Here is a 26,385-nt window from a genome sequence, read left to right as displayed (position 1 = left end):
AGCACTACTTAAATACTCGAGAGACTCTTATACAAAGATGGATTTATTAGAATGAATTAATTTCAGAGGTTAAGTAATTCATTATGTTTAATGGAAAAAAAATCAACAAACATTGGTATGCATATACGTGAAACCTACTTCACAACTGCAACTTCTGTGATGAATCTTCACTTTGTGTAAGTTTGAAAATATTCACACATTCCAATTTTCCCAACATGCAAGAAATCCAAAACGCTTTGCTTATATGTTTGGAATTTCATAGTAGAATTTATTACCACCCTCATGTACTCCCTTGAAATCACTGGGACATCAATGTCTTTGTTTGCAAAGCTCATTATTACAACTGTATTTTAAAACGAACTTGGCATTGATTACACTTTTGGTAATCGTACTTATACTCCAACTACCCTTTCAAAAGATAAAAGTCTTCAAAACCATGCTTCAGTTTTACACACATTTAATATCCCAGTCAATGGGTCGGATGAATATGAGTTACCGCACCTATACTGGATTCCTAAACTTCATAAAAATCCTTACAAACAAAGATGCATTGCTGGATCCCGTAAGTGTTCTACCAAGCCTCTATCTTTGCCCCTCACTAAAATATTAACAGCTGTGAAGGAGGAACTTGGTGTAAATCAAATGTGGATTCTAAAAAATTCTTAAGAACTTTTAGTAAACTTGAAATCGCAGATCTTTTCTCAAATCAACATCATCAAACTTTTCAACACTTAAATTAAAGACTAGACTTTTTGATATCATAGACAATTGCTTCTTCAACAAAAATGGAAAACGGAAATACTCTTATCTAATGATCAGGCATCCAAAAAATTACTTTGTTAAACATCACGCTGATTCCACGCACAACTATTCTGAAGGTGAAATTAAAAATATGCTGGAGTTCCTCATTGACAATATCTTTCTTGTCTTTAGTGATCAGGTTTTCCAACAGTCTGTTAGAGTTCTATTGGGCACGAATTGTTTTCCTTGATTAACTCTGACCTGTTTTTATATTCTTATGAAGCGTAGTTTATTCAAAAACTTCTACGTGAGAAAAAAAATCTCTTGCTCTGGCCTTCAATGGGACATTTAGATATATCGACGACGTTTTATCTATTTACGTGTAAAAGAATAATAATTTTCATTCAACAGGGGATGCTTACTCCTCCTAGGCACCTGATCCCACCTCTGGTGTGTCCAGGGGTCCGTGATTGCCCACCTATCTATTTTGTATTGCTTGTAGGAGTTATGAGATTGATCACTGTTCGTTATCTTCACCTTGCATTTATATGTCGATTCGATATATACATGAGAACTTGAAATAAAAGCCATCACATAGTTGTCCACTTCTGCTTCATACATGTACTTAGATATTTTTATTGAAAATAGATATTAACGGCAAACTAACAACTCAACGTTACGATAAACAGGATGATTTCAGCTTCTCCATCGTCAACTTCACATATTTATGTAGAAATATTCCATTATCGCCTGCATTATGGTGTTTACATGTATATCTCTCAACTGATTCGATACGCAAGAACTTGTTCTGCGTATGATAAGTTTTAACTCGAGGCTATTGACAAACAAGTTGATGGTGCAGGGGTTTCAACAGTCTCGTTTAAAGTCAGCATTTCGCAAATTCTATGGTCGATATTACAATCTAGTTTAATTGTCAATACAATTTATCATTGGGTCAGATGCTGCCTGACTTGTTTCATACCGATTGTTAGGCCGTTCTTGGCAAGCAAATTTTGACTACAGATAACTCCGTTTACCTGATCAAGATAAAGGGATGACGTCGGGTGTGACCAGTCGACAGGGGATGCTTACTTCTCCTAGACACCCGATTCCACCTCTGGTATATCCAGGGGTCCGTGTTTGCCCAACTCCCTATTTTGTATTGCTTATAGGGGTTATGAGATCGATCGCTGTTCGTTATTTTCACCATTCATTCAATAGAACATCATGAAAGGTCATACTATTATCATTATGTAATTGATTATCTTTAAAGAGATGAGATCCATTTTTATACAGTTGAAGTTGCATATTCACAGATTCTTTATTTTGTGTTGTTTTTAAAGGAATTTTAGCCATTTTTCACAAATCCGTATCCTATTCTTCCAATTTTTAAGTAATGTGAACTGATTCGGAATCTACATAGAGATTTTTGTTGATTTAAACGATTTCACGAAAGAGTATTTTCCCATAGTAAAGTATATGTAACAAGTTTCTCTCCCTCATCACGTCTTTCGACCAGTATAGTAAAATGTTTAAGTGTTTACGATATCTCACAGCCATATCATCAGAAAGATGTAACGATGTTTAATGAGAGGATCTGTGGATTCAATGTCTTTGTACGGTTTGAAAGACGCCTTAAGCGCTTTCTTGTATAAATCAGATTTTGCTTCCTTGATTGAACCACTGACGGATAGTATTACATACCGATATTTATATTTGTTTGTATTTGTGCATCTAATACCTGCATCACCAATTGTGAAGTTTCATTTAATCAGGTGACCATTATTTTATTGGTTATTACATGTATTTCTCAACACCAAGGATAGTTTTAAGATACTGGAATTTATATAAATTCGAGCTGCTTTTATCATTTCTAAACCATGAATCTTACCATACATTAAATCCAATTTGCTGAAATAGTTGCAAGCCAGATTATTTTTATAATCTTACAACCTTTTCTAGGACGTAAAATAGTCAACCGATGTATTCCCGTTGCAGAATGTAATAAGCTTTCCTAAATTATTTTCCCGGCAGTTTCTTGTAGAAATTTAACTAGCTTACAATATTCTTTAGGATTGCTTTTCTTAAATTTATCCAGTTGATATAGAAAATGTTGGGTTTTTTTTTTTTTTTTGAATCTTTGTTTTGTTTTTTTACGTGCGTCCTTATCATATTCTTTGTTTAGATTGAAGGAGCTTCATGAGTAAATAGTAAGGTCGGATCCATTTTGTTGGATATGTTTCTATATTGTATAGGAAATATAATTGTTAACTAGAAATAAACATTTCCACAGTCTTCCACATTGCTACATATTTGGATATTTTACTGAACAAAAACCATCATCGACACCCTAACAACTAAAAACTATGATAAACGGGATGGATTCAGCTTTTCCATCGTCAACTTCTCATATTTATGTAACAATTTTCCTTTATTACCTGCATACTCTGTTTATGTCCCTCAATGTAATCGATATGCGAGAGCATGATCTGCGTTTGGTGTACTTTCAAGTCGAAACTAGCTGCAGAACTGTAGCTCTCTGAAAAAATATTTTGACATAACAGAGAGCTACAGAGCCACCCTTTATAAAAACCTTCGATTTACGGCGCACAAAAAGCTGCGCATGGTTGAGGCCTTATATCGTTGTATTCTTGAGTTGCTGTCTCATAAATTTAATATCAAAAAATTCTTAACATATTTTCCTACTATACATACCTTCAAATATTCATTAAAGCCCCATACGACCTGAAAACTCCCAGCTTCAAATGATTTCGTTTGTTGACGTAGCCATGTTAGGTAGCCATGGCTCTGTAGCTCTCTGTTATGTCAAAATATTTTTTCAGAGAGCTACAGTTCTGCAGCTAGTCGAAACAGGTTACTGAAAAATAAGTTGATATTACAAGGGTTTCAACAATCTCATTTAAAGTCAGCATTTCGCAAATTATATGGTCGTTTATATGATGATGTTACCTGCCATGCGGTTGAATGCAGTCTGGCATATATGTACTGATTTTAATTACGGATTACTACGTTTACCTGATCAAGACAAGGGCTCATGGTGAGTGCGATCGATAATATATATATTATAAATTTCTTTACTGGCCTTGTATCTTCTCAGATCCGACACTTTAAGTAAGTAGGGTGTTGTTGGGTTTTCGTGCTTATATATATATATATATATATATATATATATATATATATATATCTCCAAAATAGAGTATCAGTAATCGGATAATTTTCTTTTTCCCGTCTCTGAATAGCACTGGCACATCTGAGTTTATAAAATGGGAAATTGTTAAATCGTTTTTTACCACACATTTCCAGGTGTGCACTAAACTGGATTTGTCTGTATTCAGGTATGGTATATATATATATATATATATATATATATATATATATATATATATATGGGACCGTTTTAGTCCTACTCTTAATTTTGCATTCTTTATACGATTTATGAAATCTGTCACTGTTGGTTATCTTCAGCCTTTTTTCTTTATAAATTTTTTTCTCAATTAGATTTATCATTTTGAACTGTGGGGGTTATGAAAAAAAATTGTGAATATTTCCTAGCTGCTGCTAATTTTTTCCATTTAGGCCATATACATGTGTGCATTTAAATTCAAGAGTCCCAATCCACAGCAGCACACCACAGAATACATGTACATACATTAAATAAAATTGACTGTCAGTGCATTCAGTCAACGTTATGGACTCAAAGCAACGATCATTCTGAAATGTGTCCGAAGAGTCGCTTATGGCTGATAACACTGGCAGTAAATCTTAATAATAGATATTCCTTAAAGTGCCATCTGGACGGAATTTCAGTTTTATCTAACGATCTTTGGGCATATTATGCGATATGCTTAATTTAAACGAGATTGTTAAAACCTTTCTAATATCATTTTATGTTATATCGCATTCCTTATTAAGCAGTGTGGGGGGAAAAACAACAACATGGAGTTAAAAAGTCAAAAGAAAGTAAACAATGTGTACCAACTCGTAAAACAAAGGAATAGCAGCCTAGAAAGTCAAATAATCGCCAGGCATACCCGCATTGATCATGCGTGAGGAAGTAGGATATGACATTATATGTATAAGAAGCGACAAATCAACATAAACTCAAATGAATGAAGATATCTTTAATCATTTGAAGATATCATAAATTCATTTGATGAGTGCAACAATTCAATTAAAAATATCTTGAAATAATTAATGATATCTTCAATTCTGAATTATTGTGTGTAATGTTTCTGTAGTTTGGAAATAACCTTATAACTGTTGTTCTTAACTTCCTACTTCACAAGATTTAACTTCATCAGTGTGAACTAATAAGCCTAATTGAATTATTGCGCGCGTTGATTGAATCGGTGATAGCAATAATTATTCTGCTGAATTGATGAGCGTTATAATTGAATTACCACTATATAAAGTGAAACAGGAAAGAGTTGTCCAAGTTGTGAATTACAAACACGTGTATAAATGCGCTCCCTCGAGATTAAACATGAGGTAAAACAATTAAACAATTAATTTTCAATTATAGATTTGTAAATACTTAATCGAAAAAGTAAAGAAAATTCACAATTATAAAATAATTACATTTGAAGAAAATTTTTAATGAAAATTAAAACTCTCTCTACGCATATTTTTAGAATATAACTCATAAAAATTTCAAAATGAAAAAAATAAGTTTCCAATTATGCAGTGTAACGAATTTTTTTTACAGTTACCATGGCAACTAAATGAGTCCATGAATCACAAAAATATATTTTGTTTTTTTTCCCGATACATTTTCTTTGTTGATTTTTCATCCCTTCCTAACAGAATATAACACAATTTTTGTCATTTTGGCTTAATTTTCCTACTTTCCGGTAACGATGTGCGATTTTAAATGCATGTTTTCGACTAGTTCCCAACATCGCACAGAAAAACTTTGAGTAAAAAAATTGTTTAGTTTTTACTCTACTTTTAGAAAATATGATTTGTTTCATTATATTCCAATTATTAACATAACGCCCCAAATTTAATCCCGTCGGCACATAAAAGGCGTCACTGGGCGTTAAAGTGTTAATTCAATTGATATGCGCAATAATAATGAGAGGTACATGTATCTTCAATTAAACATATTTACAATCGAATTAATGATATCTTTAAAGGGAAAGGCAACCCTAACCACATTGTTGCTTGTATGAATAAAGTATTACTTACTGACATCGTAAATGACAATCTTTAACAACCTTGCATTGCTTAACGATTAAATTAATATCAATTCATCATAATTATATCTTTAATTACCCGCCGCTAAGAGAGCGGTCATTGAAGTTTAATTTATGACGTCACACCGTCAGTTCCGTTTATTTCATCAGCAGCACTGTAAACATGACAAGTCACGAACAGGTCAGTTTGGAGCCGTGTAGATTTGAGCTTCGCAAGAAGAAATTAAGAAAAGACGTTCAGTCGAGTCGCAGACCAGGCAGATGGTATACGTTTCTTCATACAAATGTCTTGAACCTCAACGTGTCATTACACAAATATTTTACATAGTCTTTTCTTTCAGATGACTTGGTTGGGTCAGGAATTTCGGGGGGGGGGGGGGCTGTTTTCACATCTCCCCTTCGCATTAGTGTAATTAACTGCTTGACAGGAGGTCATCAACCTATTTATTCGTAAAATTTACTGCATACACATTTTTGATGATGTTTGATGTTAGAATTTCATCAAAACCGGAACAGACGGTGTGACATCAAAATTATTGATTTTTGTGGTCTTAAATACAAAAGAGTTCCACATCATGGTAGCCTCTATAGATAGCGGGAATTTCAATTTTTAACGTTTCCAAATTAGTACTGAAGCTTATCGGGGTTTTTTAGTGGTGGGTGTGTGGCTTCCCTTTTAATTGAATTGTTCCTCTCTTTAAAGAAGTTGATGCGCGCATTAATTCCTTATACAAAAGCGTTGTAAATAATTAAAGTTATATTCAATTGAAATAAATAAACGAATGAATAAAGAAATGTGTGTGTATGTGCGAGCGCGCGCGCGCGTGTGTGTGTTGGTAAAATTGAAGAACAGAAATACATATTTTAAAGGAAACATACAATGTGTCTGACATAATACTATATTTCATGCTTAAGTAGAGAGATGTTATTGTATCTTCGCCCTGTGTTTCACTATTGCTACATACGTATAGAGCGGTAAGTGATCACAAGGCCGATACGTACTTAGTCCTTGTTATATATCATCGGAAGTAATGCGGACATCCTCAGAATGACCACGTCATGTGAAAGGTGACGAACGTTCACACCAATTTCATCCGAACTGAAACTTAGAAATTGACATTTCGATTTCCGGAGTTTTAAAATGTGGACAAAGTATGGATTAAAAAAAAAAACAATAGATGAACACTGTAACAGTCGATGTAAGTATTTAATATTTTACTAGACAGCAGTATATAATACACTGTAACAGTTGATGTAAGTATTTGATATTTTACTAGACAGCAGTATATGTAACAGTAGATGTAAGTATTTAATATTTTACTAGACAGCAGTATATAATACACTGTAACAGTTGATGTAAGTATTTAATATTTTACTAGACAGCAGTATATGTAACAGTTGATGTAAGTATTTAATATTTTACTAGACAGCAGTATATAATACACTGTAACAGTTGATGTAAGTATTTAATATTTTACTAGACAGCAGTATATAATACACTGTAACAGTTGATGTAAGTATTTAATATTTTACTAGACAGCAGTATATAATACACTGTAACAGTCGATGTAAGTATTTAATATTTTACTAGACAGCAGTATATAATACACTGTAACAGTCGATGTAAGTATTTAATATTTTACTAGACAGCAGTATATAATACACTGTAACAGTTGATGTAAGTATTTAATATTTTACTAGAGAGCAGTATATGTAACAGTAGATGTAAGTATTTAATATTTTACTAGACAGCAGTATATAATACACTGTAACAGTCGATGTAAGTATTTAATATTTTACTAGAGAGCAGTATATAATACACTGTAACAGTTGATGTAAGTATTTAATATTTTACTAGACAGCAGTATATGTAACAGTAGATGTAAGTATTTAATATTTTACTAGAGAGCAGTATATAATACACTGTAACAGTTGATGTAAGTATTTAATATTTTACTAGAGAGCAGTATATAATACACTGTAACAGTTGATGTAAGTATTTAATATTTTACTAGACAGCAGTATATAATACACTGTAACAGTTGATGTAAGTATTTAATATTTTACTAGAGAGCAGTATATAATACACTGTAACAGTTGATGTAAGTATTTAATATTTTACTAGACAGCAGTATATAATAGGTGGTTTTTACCATGATCTGAAATATGCATGCAGTACTTTTGAAAAAAAAAAAAATATGAATAAGGGCTAACAAATGTATGGTGTAGGTATATTATTGGAAATATTTTAAATAGGCTTAATGAAGCAAATGCTACATTGATTACAAGTTGTCAATTTCCACTACGCTTTACACAGCGTAGTTCGTAAAAGGTGTGTTTCCATACTATAAACCCCCTCTCTAGAAGTGAACATATTGCGGTTCATTAAAAGCCCTTTTCAGTTTATAATTCTGCTATTATGAATACAATTTTATTCTCCAACCTGTTCAGTGTAACTTTTGCATCAAGCAAAATATAGGCAATCGATACTGCATGACAAGATTTTCGTGTTGTACAGGATTTTTATCACGAATCCACTTCAGATTTTATGTTACCATTAGTTCTGTTGTATGTTAGTTCCGGTTCGATATATCGATGATATTCTCATAAGTGATTTTGTGTAGAATGTAAAATTAATGTTATTTGAGAACGAAAATTTAAAATAAAAATGTATCTGAAATACTTCAAATGAATTTGAATTGAAATAAAATACTCGTGTTTGGGTGATATCTGCTAGAATTTACATGGGAACACCTGTCATATTCCTGTTAATCATAAACTGAACAATTATGGCACTTAAAACCGGCGACGGTCGAGGGTAATACACTAGTTTTAAAGTATCCGGTTTTGAATTATCATCGAAATGCGCCAAACTAAATTTTAGAGTTGAATATCGCGCTGGTGGAGTTGCTGTCATATAGACAAACCCACATTTAGGTATATTACCTTCTGAATAAAATAATCAAACAGGTTCACATTTTCTTCTATTAAATCTGTAATTCGTTTTTGTCCTTCGCTAAATGACTGACTTCCCTATGAAAAACTTTGCACCAGTCACCTTCCAAAAATAACCTGAATAGAATATATGACTCTATACTAAAATGACAGTAGCCGTGGACAGCTAGTTATTCTGTCCACTTTCCCGTGTATATAAATTTCCACATGACAGGGGTAAACCTTGCCCCTGGTGATGGGTTTTTTGTTTTGTTATCGTACTCTTATTTCCTTTGTATCAGACGCTTAGTCGACTGGATCGTTTTCAACATACAGAAAAGTCCAACTCTCAGTGAATTAATTTTACACAGAATCAACCCACAGTGAACGTAACTAGCGGTGAGTACGGATGTTTCTTATCGGACAATTGATTTTGGTATATCAATGTTTTCTGTGTCTCATGCTAATTTGTAGTATTGTTATGATATTTTACATGTAGTAGTATCAAATGTATCACTATTCAATAGGTAGGGGTCTTTATCCAAAGAAATAAGACATTTTAATTCTAAAAATATTAAACAGGATATATGACACTTTAATTCTATTTCATCCCACCTGCATTTTTACTATTTTCGGACAGCATAACTGAAAGTGCAAAAATAGACAATTTATAAAAAGTTCATTTACAATGACTTTTTAAAATATCCGTTTTTTGTTATACACTTAATATTTCCTCAGTTTTGTGTGTGTGGTTTTATAAGGGTAATTTTGTGTCAAAAGAGCTGTACCAAATTTATTGCAATACGATTCTTCCGCATATCAAACGACATCATAATGCATGCAAGAAAGCTAGCAGTTCACATGGTATTCAACAGCGTTCTTATTGCCGTGCTTTGATGAACGAAGCGTGATAGCTGGAACCAATACAGTGCAATGGCTCTGTCTATATAGAACCACATATCGCTGTAGTTCATCCTTGGAGAAGCGGAAAATACAACAGTTAGTGATGTATCTGTAGGGAACAAACCTTTAAAGCATACCTCTTTATTTTTTCAGTTTAAGCACGATGACACAATAGCAGATCATGTCTACTATAGGTACAAGTGACCTCACCAATATAACCCCAGAACAGGAACCTACATCACCGGAACAAGAACCCACTACACCAGAACAAGAACCTGGCCGAATTGTTCCGGAAGCGGAACCTGGATGGCCGGAGCCCGAACCCGAGTGGTCAGTAGCGATTGAGGAATGGGGAGCTGCATGGCCGATCCACACATATTTCTTTGGATGCGCGTTTGTTATTGCAGACATTTTAGCCATTTGGATTTTAGTTCGTGTGTTGAAGGACTCGAACAGACAGTACAAGGGCAGTCTATCAGGGTCTCTACTGACAATGCTGATTCTCTTTTGTTCCCTGCGGTTTATTTCTTTAATAGTAGACCCTTACCACACGGAGAAAGTTTTCCATGCAGTGTCTGCAAGATTATTATGGTCACTAGGAAGTCCGTTTTTACTCTCAGCTTTCAGTTTAGTTCTTTTGGCGCTGATTGATACCACCAAAATGAGCGTTGGGCCTCCTCGGTTTCAAAAATTACCAGCTATTTTGGGATTTACAGCCGCTCACGTGACACTGGTCATCTCAACGGACCTGTCCGTGTATTTCTTCCCTGAAACCGACCCCCTTCTGGTTATCTGTCAGGGCTTATTCATTCTCTTTGGGTTCCTGATGTGTGTGGGATACCTCTGTGTAGGAAAAAAGATTCGCAGTAACTTGTCCTCCAGCTTCAACCAACTACCTCAAGGTCGGTAATTTTGTTCTAATTTGTTTTAACTGTTTTGTTCTTGTACTGTCATATTGTACATTTTTAATTTACCGGGTTTCATTAAATACAAATCTACTGTAAGACTTACAAGTTGTCATATTGTAAATTTTGTATTTATATGTTCATTGCTCTGTCACCCGGTGAATTTAAAATTGACAATAGGACTGTACTTATATTTGTAGCATAATCGTGATTCCCAATAACACAATTTTATGTAATACGACATGTATACCTCATCTATATAAGAATTTATGAAAGATTGATTGATTGAGGTTTTACACCATTTTGGCAATATTTCAGCCATTCTACGGCGGTTAACTAATTGAATTATGTATGGTTGTGAGTGTTTGAGTTTCCCTGACGGCCCCCAGTGAGCCTACTCTTTTTCGAACATCAGGAAAACGATCTTTTGCGTGCCAAGGGGGTTGTGATCCTTGACACGGGACACCTTTAATGTCCCATCCGACAGGTTAAAAACCAAAAAACAATTCGTGTATATAAATAGTTGTATTATAAAACTTTTCAAACTTTTCTGTAAAAGTCGCATTCTTAAAAATATTGTATAGTATAATGATTGTCGATATTTGTAAAAAGTTCTTTCATTGATTGAACACTATTAAAAGTATATTTCGTATGGGCGTAAAGTCACTACATTCTAAAAGAATGTGATGTATAGTTAATGGACGGTCACAAGATATGCATTCAGGTTGAGGTTCTCTCTTTAGAAGGTAAGAATGGGTCAATTATTTTGAATGTCCAATGCGTATTTTTGAAATAATCACTTTTCATTACGATGTTACACAAATGTGTTAGATAGACTAGGGTAAATGACCGAGGAGTACAGAATATCATCATATTAAACCTCTTCGAAACTCATCTAGCATATCATTCTTCACTGTTGAACAAAACCAGCCTGAGGTACATACAATATTGTATTAATCAAGCGACTGCATGACCATGAAAAAAGTAACGAAGTCCAGACATTTTTTTTTGCAAATTTTGAGAATAAGTCCAGATGATAAACATTTTACTTCCGGGCATTTTTGTCGTATGATAAAGTATTGATTCGTGATAAAATGACAATCGGATCACGCGCTCGTCCTTTTTCGTAACCGGTAAGAAGACTCGAACGTGGATCGGCGCAAGAATTGCATCAAATCGATGCATTTTTTTCGCCGGAAGCGCGCCTGTGGATGAGGATAAAAGGCCAGAACCGAATCCCTATATAATGTGTTCTTTATATTTTCACCACAGATTCAGTTTCAGTATCATTAACGTCCTATTCACTCTAAAACATAAATATGTAAGTGGAAATTGATTGTGGTAGAATGCCTTTAAGTTAGAGTGTATGATATCTTAGTTGCATTTGCGGTTACGGAAATGGCCGAGTAGCTACGATTGGATAAAATGATAATGCCTTCGGGTGTGATTATTAGATAACATGTTTTATTTTCTCTCATACCGTTAATATTAGGCATAAATGTATAATGTCAGAAATGGAATTTTGTGTAGACTTCATTTCGTTAACTATTCTTAGTTTAAGCAGAATGTCGTTTGACGCAATTGGCCATCATGAGTGAATGTCAATTTCAATTATTGTGTCGATTTTTTAGAGCGGGGAGGGGGGTATATACATGTGTATACTACTAGGTCATAAAATTTACCGAAATAATTGTCATTTTATTCGTTTTTATAAGATACAATTGCAACTTCTTGGGCCTTTCCGGCAAGTGGAAAAACAACCTTCAAATTGAATGTTTTATTAGAACCTCCATTTTTATATCAAATCAAATACGAGTAAAACGATTTATTCTCCTTTTTACAATAATCACTTACTGGAAACAGTGAGATTTCAACATTTTGATACATGAAACTACCAATCAGTGACTTACGCAATGGTTGGATGTATCCATTATGTACAAATTTCGTACATCTGGTTCCTGTGATCCCGTGAACATGATACATTCGAAGCGGTTTTCCCGAACGTGTCGGAAATTCCCGAGAAATTACGATTAGTGGGAAATACGCCCTTCATAAATACAGAGGTTCATCATTCATAAAGACAAGATATTTCATAAGTATTGATTTTTACAATGCATTGCGTTACATGCACTTATTTTCCAAACTAAAGAAAAATTGCACTGCGATATCAATTAATTCTAATCATTTTAATTGCAGCTAATATTGATATCATCAATGACATTACCCTATCGCAAACCTAAAATGAATTCACGCAAATAAGGCTTTTGACAACCGTGTTAGAGGCATATTCTAATACCTGGTGCGCTTCACGAGGAAGTCTACCTCCATATGGATTGACATTTATTTTCTCTCTCCAATTTTATCAAGGACAAGCAACTCATTGATAAAATGTATGTGTAAAAAGTTCACTATATTTCATTTACCACAGTTAAACTTCAATACTGTAGTAAACTAGTGATACTTATATTTACAACGGGACACTTTTAATACACTTAACCTTTTGGGGTTGAATAGGTTTCTTGTTAAATTGTGATACCGATAGAGTAAATATTTCAACAAGAGGCCCGCGAGTCTTATCAGTCAGTTGAGTATTAATTAAACGTATCGATCACTAGCCCCAAGGGCTATGGAATCTAGAAAGAATTCCTGTTCTGCATATCTAAGCTAAATTCTAATATTCAGCAACAGTATAAAACAAATTGTGTTCTTATAACTTATAGGTAACCGAATGTGACTATACCGATAAAAGACTTTACATGTATATAATATACATGTATGTAGCATTAATACGATATGAATAATTTGGACCCACCCTAAAGTTTAAACCCTTGGGTTGTGAAATTATCAATTTATTATTTAATATTGGTCAATGTTTGGCAGGTGTTACCCTGCCACTAGTGTCCGGGGGTGCAGAAGCCCCGAAGCTTACAATTTATGTTTCCGGTGCCCCAAAGATGCTTCATACCAAATTTACACCAAATAAAATTGAAATAGCAGTAATCACTTGCCATTTAGGCCCCACCTTGATACCAACACCCCTACTCCTACCCCTGGGGTCATTAAATTTACAATTTTGGTAAGGGACTACATGTTCTCTCTAAATTTTCATTTAGTTTCACTTTAGTATCAATAGCAGTAAAGAAAAATTTTTGCACATAAACACTGTATTGATTTATTGTATCTTGTCTAACGTCTCTCTCGAGAATTTTTCACTCATATGGAGACGTCACCAAGACCGGTGAAGGGCATCAAATTTAGGCCTTTGCTCGGCACCTACGGCCTTTGAGCAGTGAGGGTTCTTTAGCGTGCCACACCTACTGCGATACGGGGCATCCATTTAAAGGTCATTTCCGAGGACCCGTGATATTCACACCTGATGCCGAGCTTTTGGCGATGGAACTGTCACTACCTGTTTTAACGACTCAGGTCTGTCGCGGCCGGGATTCGAACCTCGGCCTTAATTCCGCATGCGGGGCGAACACTCTAACCTCTAGGCCACCGCAGCGGTACTATATACCAAGTTTGGCCCCGCCCTGGAGTCAGAACCTCTATGCCGGGGATCATTAAATTTACAATTATGATAGAGGCCTTCCAGCTCTACATCACTAAACATTCAGTTTTACTTACAGATGTACGGTTGTAGAGAAAAAGAGTTTGGAAAAGTTGTCAATTTTGGCAGATTTTGCCTTACCCATAAGGCCCCGGGTGTGCAGTATTCCTGAAATTTATCATTTATGTCACCCTTCTCCTAAAGATGCTGCATACCAAATTTGAAAATAATTGGATTGGTAGTTATAAAGAAGTTTAAAAATGTTCAATTGCTACCACATTTAATAACTGACCATTTTGGTCCCACTGATACCAAAGCGCCTACCCATGGAATCATCAAATTTACAATTTTTATTTAAAACAAAATTCTTCCTCTTCCTAACTATCTATTTAGTTTCAATTTAATATCAATAATAGCACAAAGAAATTTAAATGTTCTACACACAAACACTTTACACCAAGTTTGGCCCCGCCCTGGAGTCAGAACCTAGTCCCCGGTGATTATGAAATTTAAAATTGCAATAGAGGCCTTCCAGCTCTACATCACTATAAATTTAGCTTTTCTTAAAGATGTGTGGTTATAGAGAAGATTTTTGAAAATTGGGAAATGTTTGGCAGTTTTTACTCTACCCCTAACGCCCCAGGAGAACAGGAGTCTTTAAAATTACAATTTAAATCACCCTGGTCCCAAAGATGAAAAAATAAATGGAATGGTAGTTATCAAGAAGTTAAAGCTGTATGGTCCGAATTACAATATTTTTTTCCATCTCGTAAAAACACAGGCAATTGCATCGCTTGGGGGTCGAATTTACTATATAAAGAGTAAAGGTATAGAACTCTAAATATAGGGTACCCAAGTTAGCCGATGTAAAAACAATAACTTAATTGATATAAAATTCTACTTTGTATTTTAATTTATTCATACATAATCAATCTACATTACTACCAAAGTTCATTCCGAAATTCCGTATACTTCCCAAGATATGCAGAAATGAACTCCGAAAAATGCCTGTTATTTTTTGGTTGACTTTTAGCTGGGCCCTGACACTATACGACTACACAGAGTGTTTGAGCATTGCAACAAGATATCAAATAAAATGTGCAGCATAAATATCATTTTTAAAATGAATTTCTAACCCCAATTCATAAAATGAAGTCCGTAATAGCTCCAAGTGACTGAAATTTTTTAAACCGTCTGTACTTTCAAAATCCCAACCATCAACGGTAGTTATGACTAATTACCCAAAAGAGATGGAAGGACCCATAACGATTTAGAGACTCAAATATACTAATAATGATCAATATTGATTCATTATAGTACATGATTTATGCTAATAACAAGCCTTTATAAATATACAAATGTCTTATTATGTCTATTTTTATCTAAATCACAGTATCACAGGTGTTTGACGATTGATAATAATGATGTCAAAGTGGGTAGTTAGTGGCACCGATGAAAATGACTGTGATAAAATGAAAGTACACACGATTTTAAGTTTTCAGTCACTTGGAGCTATTACGGACTTCATTTTATGAATTGGGGTAAGAAATTCATTTTAGAAATGATATTTTATGATGCACATTCTATTTGATAGCTTGTTGCAATGCTCAAACACTCTGTGTAGTCGTATAGTGTCAGGGCCCAGCTAAAAGTCAACCAAAAAATAGTAGGCATTTTTCGGAGTTCATTTCTGCATATCTTGGGAAGTATACGGAATTTTGGGATGAACTTTGGTAGTAATGTAGATTGATTATGTATGAATAAATTAAAATACCGAGTAGAATTTTATATTAATTAATTTATTGTTTTTACATCGGCTAGCTTGGGTACCCTATATTTAGAGTTCTATACCTTTACTCTTTATATAGTAAATTCGACCCCCAAGCGATGCAATTGCCTGTGCGTAAAAAGGCTATTAAATCATCGCACGTATGTAGTTATGGGGCTGTATGACTTATCATGCATTATTTCACCTGTTTCAACCCAAATTATTTGATTTTAAATCGATGTTTACAAATAACCGCGTCACTCTGCCATTTCAAGTGATAGTCACGTGACCAGTTCAAACTTTCAGATCAGCGGTGGTCTTATCTGTGTAAAGTTGTGTATTTTGTTACAACAGTACCGTGCCATAAGTTTAATAGAAATGAAAATATCAAATACCTTTTAGTAATTCGTTGTTTTACGCTCTTTCAGCCTTAATTTAAACAATATTTTATTATGTATGAAACATACATTATAAGGCTCTTTCAGCCTTAAAACTAGACCAGTTAACACATCATGCTGGGATTCCCCTGAGACACGTGGGTCTATTTATAGACGTCTATTATGGGATGATTTATATATGTGCCACACTTATTTACCTTCTAAATAATATTCTCACTGTTTTCTTTTACATGCAGATGTTTTCAAGCAGTGTAATTGAGGGAAAGTTAATAACTTTATAAAGTAATTGATCTGCTTTAAAGTAATAATGCACAAAAATAATACATGAACATCGGGTCATACAGCTTTAAAAATGTCAAAATTGTTAACGTACGACTGGCGATGGACGACGACTAATTACATAAAAACATGGATATACGACATCTGGGGACTTTAATTTACATTAGTAAAAGACTGATATTACTGTTACATGTAACTTTAATACATTGTATATACAGTGTAGTTAATCACAATATTTTTACCTTGGGAGACCTTCAAGACAATGACGTTTCGAAGCCCTAAGCTGCATAAAGTATCAATCTTAGGAACATATCCTTAATCCACATGGATATTAAGATTTACCTCAGTATCGAATTCTTTACTGCTCATCCCATAATGGATTTTCCTAGTGAGCGCTATTTGTCTCTGGTGACAATTTCTTTAAGATATTTGTGGACAGACAAATGGACCGGCTGAAAAATAAAAAGTGTTCAAAACTAATTAACAGCTTTGATCATTCACAATCGGATAAAACACAATGAATTTGGTTTGCGAATTTGCATATAATCATTCTGGATTACCAATTCTCTTGAATAATTAACTTTGATCTATTTTAAAATTTTGCATCAAATAACTATGTAGCATGTGATAGCGTAGCGAGAATTACATCGTCATCACGTGATAGCGTAGCGAGAATTACATCGTCATCAACAGAAAGATGATCCAGAGTAGCGAGAATTACATCGTCATCAACAGAAAGATGATCCAGAGTAGCGAGAATTACATCGTCATCAACAGAAAGATGATCCAGAGTAGCGAGAATTACATCGTCATCAACAGAAAGATGATCCAGAGTAGCGAGAATTACATCGTCATCAACAGAAAGATGATCCAGAGGTCTATATATCACCAACTGTTTATATGACTCTGGGATGGTTTGTACATCCAGCAGTCAACCCAGTCACAAAAACTGCCACAACACAGTCTGTGAATCGACCAACACCAATATAAACGAGTGAAGCTAACGAATAGTGATCCATGAAAGGTGAAGATAACGAACAGTGATCAATCTTATAACTCCTATAAGCAATACAAAATAGATAGTTGGGCAAACACGGGCCCCTGGACACACCAGAGGTGGGATCAGGTGCCTAGGAGGAGTAAGCATCCCCTGTCGACCAGTCACACCCGCCGTGAGCCCTATATCCTGATCAGGTAAACGGAGTTATCCGTAGTCAAAATCAGTGTGCTAAGAACGGCCTAATAATCGGTATGAAACACGTCAGACAGCATTTGACTCAATGATAGGTTGTATTGACCTATTGATTCTCATAAATCTTTTAAAAGATACAAAAGTAAGAGAATGGCAAATACGGACCCCTAGACATAACAGAGATGGGATCAGACAAACACGGACCCCTAGACATAACAGAGGTGGGATCAGGTGCCTAGAAGGAGTAAACCCCTGTTGACTGGTCATACTCGCCGTGAGCCCTCTATCGGGTCAACGAAGTAATCCGTAGTAAAAATAGTACATAAAGAACAGCCTAGCAATACGGAATTTTCGAGTTTCTCAAAAGTTGTTTCCCTTTGTTGAACTCTTACGTACGGTGAGACAAAAATTATATATTTGAACACATGCGGAGGGTACAAATGCTTAAATCGTTGCGTTCATATATTACTAGCTGCGATGCAGCCATCCGATCTACAACGAAACTAAACTTTGGTAAGATTATTAATAAGTATTTGAGATTAGAATAATCGAAATTCGCCATCTTTCTCTGTTAAGAGTATCGGTCGTGTCAAAGAGGAATTAAAGGAATGATAATAACATACACATGATAATAACATACCGGTACAGTGTATTTAATTTAATGACCTACTTTAAACTAATTCCTCTTGCTACAGTTGTATGGTCAGTTTAAAGCACATAGTATGTATATCACCGGTTGTTATAAACAAAGTTCAATCTTTCATAAATTGTATCGTCATCTATACATGTACTGTATGTATATACATTTTGCTCATCCAAGTACTGAACGTGCCTCCATCACAGAAGAGCTGACATTTTGGAAATTGTGTATTGGTGTGAAACACATTAGACAGCATTCGATCTAATAACAGGTTTAATTAGCAAATTAGATCATCATAACAACCATTAAGGTAGTACTCTACATCGTCATAATGGCTGACTTCCTTTAAAAACATGGATGACAAAATCGATATCAGCAATATTTGACTTTTCCTTTTCCATTTAAATACCTAGCCGAGTAGCTCAGTAGGTTAGAATACCGACTGCTGAACTGTAGATCGCAGGTTCGAGTCCAGCAGGGGTTTTAAGTTTTTTTCAAATTACCTTCTACTAAAACTGTATTTTTTGACAAAATAAAGTAAATTTGAAAATTTTCAAATTCAAAATATTTTTGTACATATCCTACACTTTTCATCTACATCAAATTTCTCTGGTGTAGCATACCTCCTTAATTTGTGAAATACTGACTTTAAACGAGACACCTCTGTAATACCAACTATCAAATAGGAGCTTTAGAACGTGTTTCATTGCATACCATATCAGAGCATGTCAGCTCTACAATATGGGTTCCTCCTGTAGTCTGACAGCACCAGCAACATGTAGCTTCTTCGGAGTCCAGCCATGGATATATTCTTTAACTGATTTTTAGCAAACCATAATTGCCTGCATTTTTGCATACGCAGAATATACCAACACCGTCTTCATTTACGCGCCGTAATTTCATTGATTGATTATTGCTTAACGTCTCTCTCGAGAATATTTCACTCAGATGGAGACGTTACCAATGCCGGTGAAGGGCTGTAAATTTTAAGCATATGCTCGGCGTTTAGGGCCTTTAAGCAGGGAGAGATCTTTATCGTGCCACACCTGCTGTGACACGGGGCCTCGGTTTTTGCGGTCTCATCCGAAGGACCGCCCCATTTAGTCACCTCTTACGACAAGCAATGGGTAATGAGGACCTATTCTAACCCGGATCCCCATGGGAACCATAATTTGAATTGGCGTAGAATAGTACCAATAATTGATAATCACTGACTGGTCTTTGGCGAATTTTCTCCCCAGATCATCTAGTCAAAACGAAAACAGGTGATGCACTTATTTTTGCTCATTTGTATGACTAAATTTTCAAACTTTTAGATTTGATTTGTGAAAGAAAATATTTGTTCTTCATTTTCTGTCTTAATTCTAATGATTTTAAAGAAAAGTGCACGTTTCTTTAAAATCTTCACAAGACGTAAACAAAAACACTGTTGATAGTTTTAGAAAATTGGAAGCCCCCCAAAAATTAATGATAACTTGTATGTAACAGTCTGAAAGACCAGGTTTTAGAGTATTCCATTTTACAATTTCTATCGTCTTTCACCTGACTTTCAATTGTTTCATCTTTGTCAGAACCCATCGTTTTGGCTCCACTGTCTATGTTTCCCCAGGCACTCGCTTTCAGCTTTCCTTTGACAATGTGAGGATGCACTGGTACATAGCGATCGTTTCTTTGATTCCTACAATACCTATGAACTATCGCTGATAATCACGCGTTTTTGCGATGTAAATGACGAATTGATGTTATCGGTTACAAAACTGTACAGCAATTTCATAAGTAGGTAAAATATTAGATAAAATCTTTATCATTCAACATCACGAACGAAAACACGTGACTTAAATATGGTTGACTGATTTTCAACATAAACAACCTGAGCCACGACAATCAAACTAAAGGTTTGATGTACTTTTCACTCTCTGTTATTGGTTTTAAGACAGAAACACAGTGACGACTGACGACCAGTCCGAAATTAATCTTAGGAACAGTTTGAAGCACATTTGAGGAGTATTCGTTTCATAATGGTGGTAAAAATGACCGAAATTCTTCAAATATTTTCAACGAATTGTAATCATTACATGTTGGGTCTCAAACACTAAATCAAATTTGAATATGATGCGTAATATTTACAGCAACAGTTTAGGTCTGTTCGCCATATGGACTGCCCATGTAATGAAAAGTCACACGATACACGATTCGCGACCGACCTTGAATATAGTACATGAACATGTAGTATTCACAAGCAAATAAAAAAAATAGCCTAAGGCTTACTGAGTTTCACGTGCAAGTACTGAATTTATGGTATTTTTCAAACTGAATCAATATACTAGTATCAAACTGCCGGTTAGTGGCAACCATTCTTCTACGCAACATCAAGGGAAATCATTCTTCCGAAATTCTCTATGGACGACTTCGGCTTATACCTGAGTTACATGTAGTGGGGTAAATAGTTTAATGTACTTTCTTACTCCAACCAATCAAATCCATCGTGAAAACTGAAACATGCGCAGTATCCTTGCAAGGCCGACATGTTGCTGCCACGCTAACCCTCGTTAAAGGCGGGTTACTTGTACTTGGGTAGAGTTCCAATGTCACAATACATGTACGCCCTTTAAGAGTATATACTTTTATCAGGGTTACGTACATAAACGTTTTATTTCTATGTTTCTTGCAGAAAATTCTGGAATATTACGACTGATCATGACGTGTTACATTTCCTCAGCCATCGGTTTTATGATAATCGCCACACATATATACGCCGCCTCTAGTGTTTTTGGTGTGTACAGCGACGTAAGATTCGTGGATTCTTGGTCATGGTGGGCGCTACAAACACTGATGCGTTCGGAAGAGCTAGCTGAAGTTATAGTTGTATTGTGTGTTGCAAAGAAGTCACTGCTCCCGAGAGACATTTTCAAAAGATTGACTTCCTGTTTGATATGCTGCAAAAGAAATAATGTCAAGAAAATACAGATTTTTCCATTGGACGATACGATTGAGCAAAATAACACTGTAATTACTGATTACAATGACGTCCAACAAGTGAATCATTATTGATCATGATATTGTTATTAACTGTAATATAGCAGTTATTTAGTTATACTGTACATGAAATAAATAATGAGGAAGATTATACAAGTCATTTTATATTCATTACATTCACGCATGCTTGCTTGATATGTATGGCATGTCAAACGTTGCAATATTTGATCTTTTCCATTTTTATTGTATAATTTTCCATTTGTATTCTATATTTTCCATTTGCATTGTATAATTTTTCATTTGCATTGTATAATTTCCATTTGTATTGTATAATTTTCCATTTGTATTCTATATTTTCCATTTGTATTGTATAATTTTCCATTTGTATTCTATATTTTCCATTTGTATTATATATTTTTTTCGTTTGCATTGTATAATTTCCATTTGCATTGCAAAATCTTTCATTTATATTGCATCCGAGGGATTGTTTATTTTGATTTGTTACGAAGGATTTCATTAGTTTAGGTCCCACTTATATTTAGCCGTCACCAGGTGACGTACCACAAATAGACTTACTTATGCTACATGTATGGGCACTGTGTCGTAGCATTGGGGGTACTTTAACGTGTCAACGCCTGTCGATATTTACGTCTAAGGTTTGATGCAGCCATGACACGAGAAGAACTCGAACATGCAACTTCACGGTTACGAACCAAAGGGCATATCACTGAACTACCGCGATCGGTTCCATATAGGACTAGTTGAACATACATGTAGCCAGCAATGAGGAATCTTGCGCCGGGAGACACCCCCCCCCCCCCCCCCCCCTCTCCCTTCACAAATGATATTTTATATACAGATGTCGAAAAAAGCATGCATGTACGTTTTATTTTGTCAGAACACACTTGTCCAGGGGACTTCCAGGGGCGGATCCAGGAATTGCGGTTACGGGGGCGCCACTTAATTATGAGGCACGGGGTCTGGGGACTGCCTCAAGTGGGTAGGGGTCCAGGGGGCGAAGTCCCCGGAAGCTCCTGGATTTTACAGATTTCATAGGGCTTGAAATATGTCATTTTTAATCAAGTGAAATTAGTAAAATGACGCAAATTTTAAGGGTTTCTGGAAAAATTAAGTTCTCTCAATAAAGTACTTCAAGAAATCAAAAGACTGTCATTTATTTCTCCGGGAATGGAAGAAATTATTGCTTCTTTTATTGTTTGATACATTTTTCTAAACAAGATACCAAGATTTACCTTAAATTTGGAAATTTTGAGGGGGGAGGGGGCGCCGGCTGCGCCTAGCTGCAATAATGTAGCCCTCTCTGATTTTTTTTTTTTTTTTTTTTTATTTTTTTTTTTTTTTAGGGAGAGGGCTACAACTCCTTAGGATCTCCGTAATGGTGCAAATGCGGGAGTGATTCACTCCCGCAACATTTGCGCTCATTCTAAACATTTCCTGACTTTCTTTACGTAAATAAAATGATATTCTATGTTTCTTAGTCAATATATAAATTTACAACCTACAACTTTAGATTTGTGAGGCTCTATTCTACCGTTTTCAACAATTTCGATAAATCCCAGTTTCTCGATTCATATTTGTGCGCCATGTTTGATGTACTGAAGTTTCAACTTCCGGTTGTCAAGTCATTTGCATATGCCATATAAGGTGGTATTTACATCAATGGACAAGTATGGAGGCGAAAGCTATTTCGTCGGTATTGAGAAGGTTTGAATTTAATATCAAGTTAAAAACCGAACAGCAGAGTGTAAATTCTTTCTGCAACAATATGATTTTCCTTCCTTTGTCGAAGTGGCTCGAATAACTACATTTTCGCGCTGATTGTCAATGTTTAGGCTTTTCATTAGATCCACCTACGAGATCTCGCGATAACAAGCATGGCGGAGCAGACGAAGAATTTTGCATGCTGTACATTATATTTAATGAAAAACACTTTTATTAGACATGCCCGAGCACAAAGTTGGTACTCCTTTTGGTATAAACAACATTTGGGACTAATACACAGAGTTTATTATCGGTTATTCATAAAATTATTTTGCACCATTACGGAGATCCTATGGAATTGTAGCCCTATCCCGAAAACGTCAGAATAAAAAAAAATTGGATTGGGCTACATTATTGCAGCTAGCTGCGCCCCCCCTAAATCCGCCACTGACTTCGCCCTCCAACTGCAACCCCCTCCCCCAAGGCTTTGCACTGGATTCACTAGGGATCTTAAGATAGTCCCCAGACATCCAGCAGTTTACTGCATCCTTTCGTTCAGAATTATCTAGATCAGCCAGTGGTTAAATAGGAGAGTAGTTTGAATATGCTGATCACATTAGACGCATAAAAGCGATCAATTAATGGGGTGGGGGTGGGGGGGTTACGCCATTACACTTAGCAAATACGGTACATTCCTGCGAAACGTGGCTCCTGAACTTTACCTCTTCAACATCTCGCGCATTACCAAATTCGATAAAGGATAACTTAAGATTAATCCATTGAATAGTTGTAACAAACCAAACTCAAGGTTAACAATTGGTGGGGACCCAAGGGCCGAATTAAGTCCCCCGAATCTACTGAATTCTGACTTAATAAAAATGTGCATGCTTTTCTGGACAGTTCTATTTTTAAAAAAAAATGATCGGGGGGGGGGGGGTCGCCATTACTAGAGCTAGCCAAGTATTTTTAAAAATAACTAGTCCAGGACCTGGTCGCGGTAGCTCAGTAATATATCGCTTGGTTTGTGGGCGAGAGGTCGTGAGTTCGAGAACCGTTACTGTTATTGCCGCATCAAAGCTTTAGAGACATAAAGACAGTGATTGCTCCTTTGCCAAACACTCGGCATTTAAAAGACCTTAAAAACAGATATTCCGTATCGCTGCACAGGCGTTGGCACGATAAAGAACCGTCATTGCTACGGCCTGTCATCGTCGGTTACCCACGGATGCTTCTATTCGAGCGTGAGTGGACTCAAAACCGTGGTTTGCGACGATGTGGCCCTGTGTGCTAAGCACGTCTACAGTACAGATGTGGTACATCAGTGACGTTAACTAATGAAATCCTTCGTAACAAATCAAAATAAACATTCGCTGGATACAATACAAATGAAAAATTATACAATGCAAATGGAAAATATAGAATACAAATGGAAAATTATACAATACAAATGGAAAATATAGAATACAAATGGAAAATTATACAATACAAATGGAAATTATACAATGCAAATGTAAAATTATACAATGCAAATGGAAAATATAGAATACAAATGGAAAATTATACAATAGAAATGGAAAAGATCAAATATTGCAACGTTTGACATGCCATAGATATGCGTGTGACAAATGTTTTATACATTACAGAGCGCTTTAATTTGACTCATCACTCTGGTCATATGAAATCAAAGTGGGCAACGGAAGTAAAGATTTAGAGTCGTGAGTTTGTCTTTAGGTATCACACCGGTAATTATTTTCACTATATATTACTATAGAGGTAAAACAAATAATTAAAAATCAGTATATGCACCCAGGGGTGCATGAGCCGAGTTGCATGGGATACATTGTAAAGCCAGGAATGACGTGGTATATTTATGATTGTGAAGAACTAATTTCAGTTTTAAACTTTTCGAGTTACTGTCCAGAAACCATATTTGTCTGAAGTTTTCAATCTATATTCGGTCACTGTGACCTTGACCTTTGTTCTCCAAAATCAATAGGGGTCTTGCTTTGCTGGTATCCAACAATATATCCAAGTTTCATTTGATTCAAATTAAAAAATTTCGAGTTATCATCCGGAAACCAAAATCCTTTTGGAATTTTAAATCTATTTTCAGCCACTGTGACCTTGACCTTTGACCTATTTTCTCCAAAATCAATAGGGGTCTTCCTTACCTGTTACCCAACAATATATCAAAGTTTCATTTGATTTGGATTTAAACTTTCGGAGTTATCATCCGGAAACCAAATTTTCCTGACATTTTCATTCTATTTTCGGTCACTGTGACCTTGTCCTTTGATCATTTTTCTCCAAAATCAATAGGGATCTTTCTTACCTGGTATCCAACAATATATCAAAGTTTCATTTGATTAGATTGTAAACTTTTCGAGTTATCATCCGGAAACCAATTGTTGACGCCCAACCGCCCGCACGCCTCACCAAACCAATAGCCGAGTTCAACTTCGCAACTCGGCTAAAAACTCAGTCTGCAAAATTGATGCCGAATAACGCAGTCGGAAATGTTCTGTTACTTGCTGACATCGGAAAAACAATACCCTACGCGGTATTTTCGAGAGAAAAAATATCCGCAAGCAATCCACGTGTTTTTCACATGTGTGTAAACAGCCGGAGTGCACCTCAGGAAGTAGCCTCATCTATCAACGTCAACTAGTTTCTTTTTATACACTTGGTTATTTCTACAAATTACACAAAATTTCCTATCAGGGGTACAAAAATGAAGAGAAAAGAAAAAGAGGAAATGAGAAAAATTGCACATGAAAAAAATATTCTTTTAATTATATGGAAATACAATTGACTAAGTTCATGTTGATTGGACAATTGCCGGTGTAATACCTTTACTAATTAATAACAAGTTCGAGATATCATCCTATAGCGGTCTTGCATGAATATTGAAATTCTACAAGGCGTTATATACCTTTCATACGCCCATGTTTTGACAGGCTGTATTATGATATGGTCTTTCCTATACTATTCGCCTCTGTACTTGTCCGTCTGTCAGCTTAATCGCTTACGGATCATATCTTTCACATTGTAAAGCCTAGGATTATCAAACCTTGTCAGCTGATGCATCTTGGGGGAAATGCTTGTCGTACTACAAAATTGGATCAACGTGATCTCATATTGGAGGCGGAAAGGATAAAAAA

General features: G+C 35.4%; 1 protein-coding gene across 2 annotated transcripts; it reads left to right on the top strand.

The window, feature by feature from the left end:
* The first annotated feature begins 6,974 nt into the window (after positions 1 to 6,974).
* LOC125662414 (proline-rich transmembrane protein 3-like) lies at positions 6,975 to 22,667 on the top strand. 2 transcript variants are annotated; one of them, XM_048894632.2, is made up of 4 exons: positions 6,975 to 7,156; positions 9,194 to 9,290; positions 9,948 to 10,696; positions 21,198 to 22,667. In XM_048894632.2, exons 3-4 carry the CDS (start codon positions 9,976 to 9,978, stop codon positions 21,575 to 21,577), a joined length of 1,101 nt encoding a protein of 366 aa, XP_048750589.1. In that variant the 5' UTR covers positions 6,975 to 7,156; positions 9,194 to 9,290; positions 9,948 to 9,975; the 3' UTR covers positions 21,578 to 22,667. The 2 variants fall into 2 exon arrangements, with proteins under 2 accessions (XP_048750589.1, XP_056008904.1); XM_056152929.1 differs by lacking the exon at positions 6,975 to 7,156 and adding an exon at positions 7,709 to 7,737.
* Positions 22,668 to 26,385: the final 3,718 nt, after the last annotated feature.

This window comes from Ostrea edulis, chromosome 1, assembly GCF_947568905.1.
Source record: "Ostrea edulis chromosome 1, xbOstEdul1.1, whole genome shotgun sequence".
NCBI classification, from domain to species: domain Eukaryota; kingdom Metazoa; phylum Mollusca; class Bivalvia; order Ostreida; family Ostreidae; genus Ostrea; species Ostrea edulis.
The sequence above is the reverse complement of the archived record's forward strand: the minus strand, read 5'-3'. Positions and strand labels throughout refer to the sequence as shown.

Bases quoted from the DNA above. Each gene is read 5' to 3' on its own strand.
- LOC125662414 (XM_048894632.2), top strand. From the start codon at position 9,976: ATGTCTACTATAGGTACAAGTGACCTCACCAATATAACCCCAGAACAG. The intron at 10,697-21,197 runs GTCGGTAATTTT...TGTTTCTTGCAG, and splicing joins CTTCAACCAACTACCTCAAG to AAAATTCTGGAATATTACGA.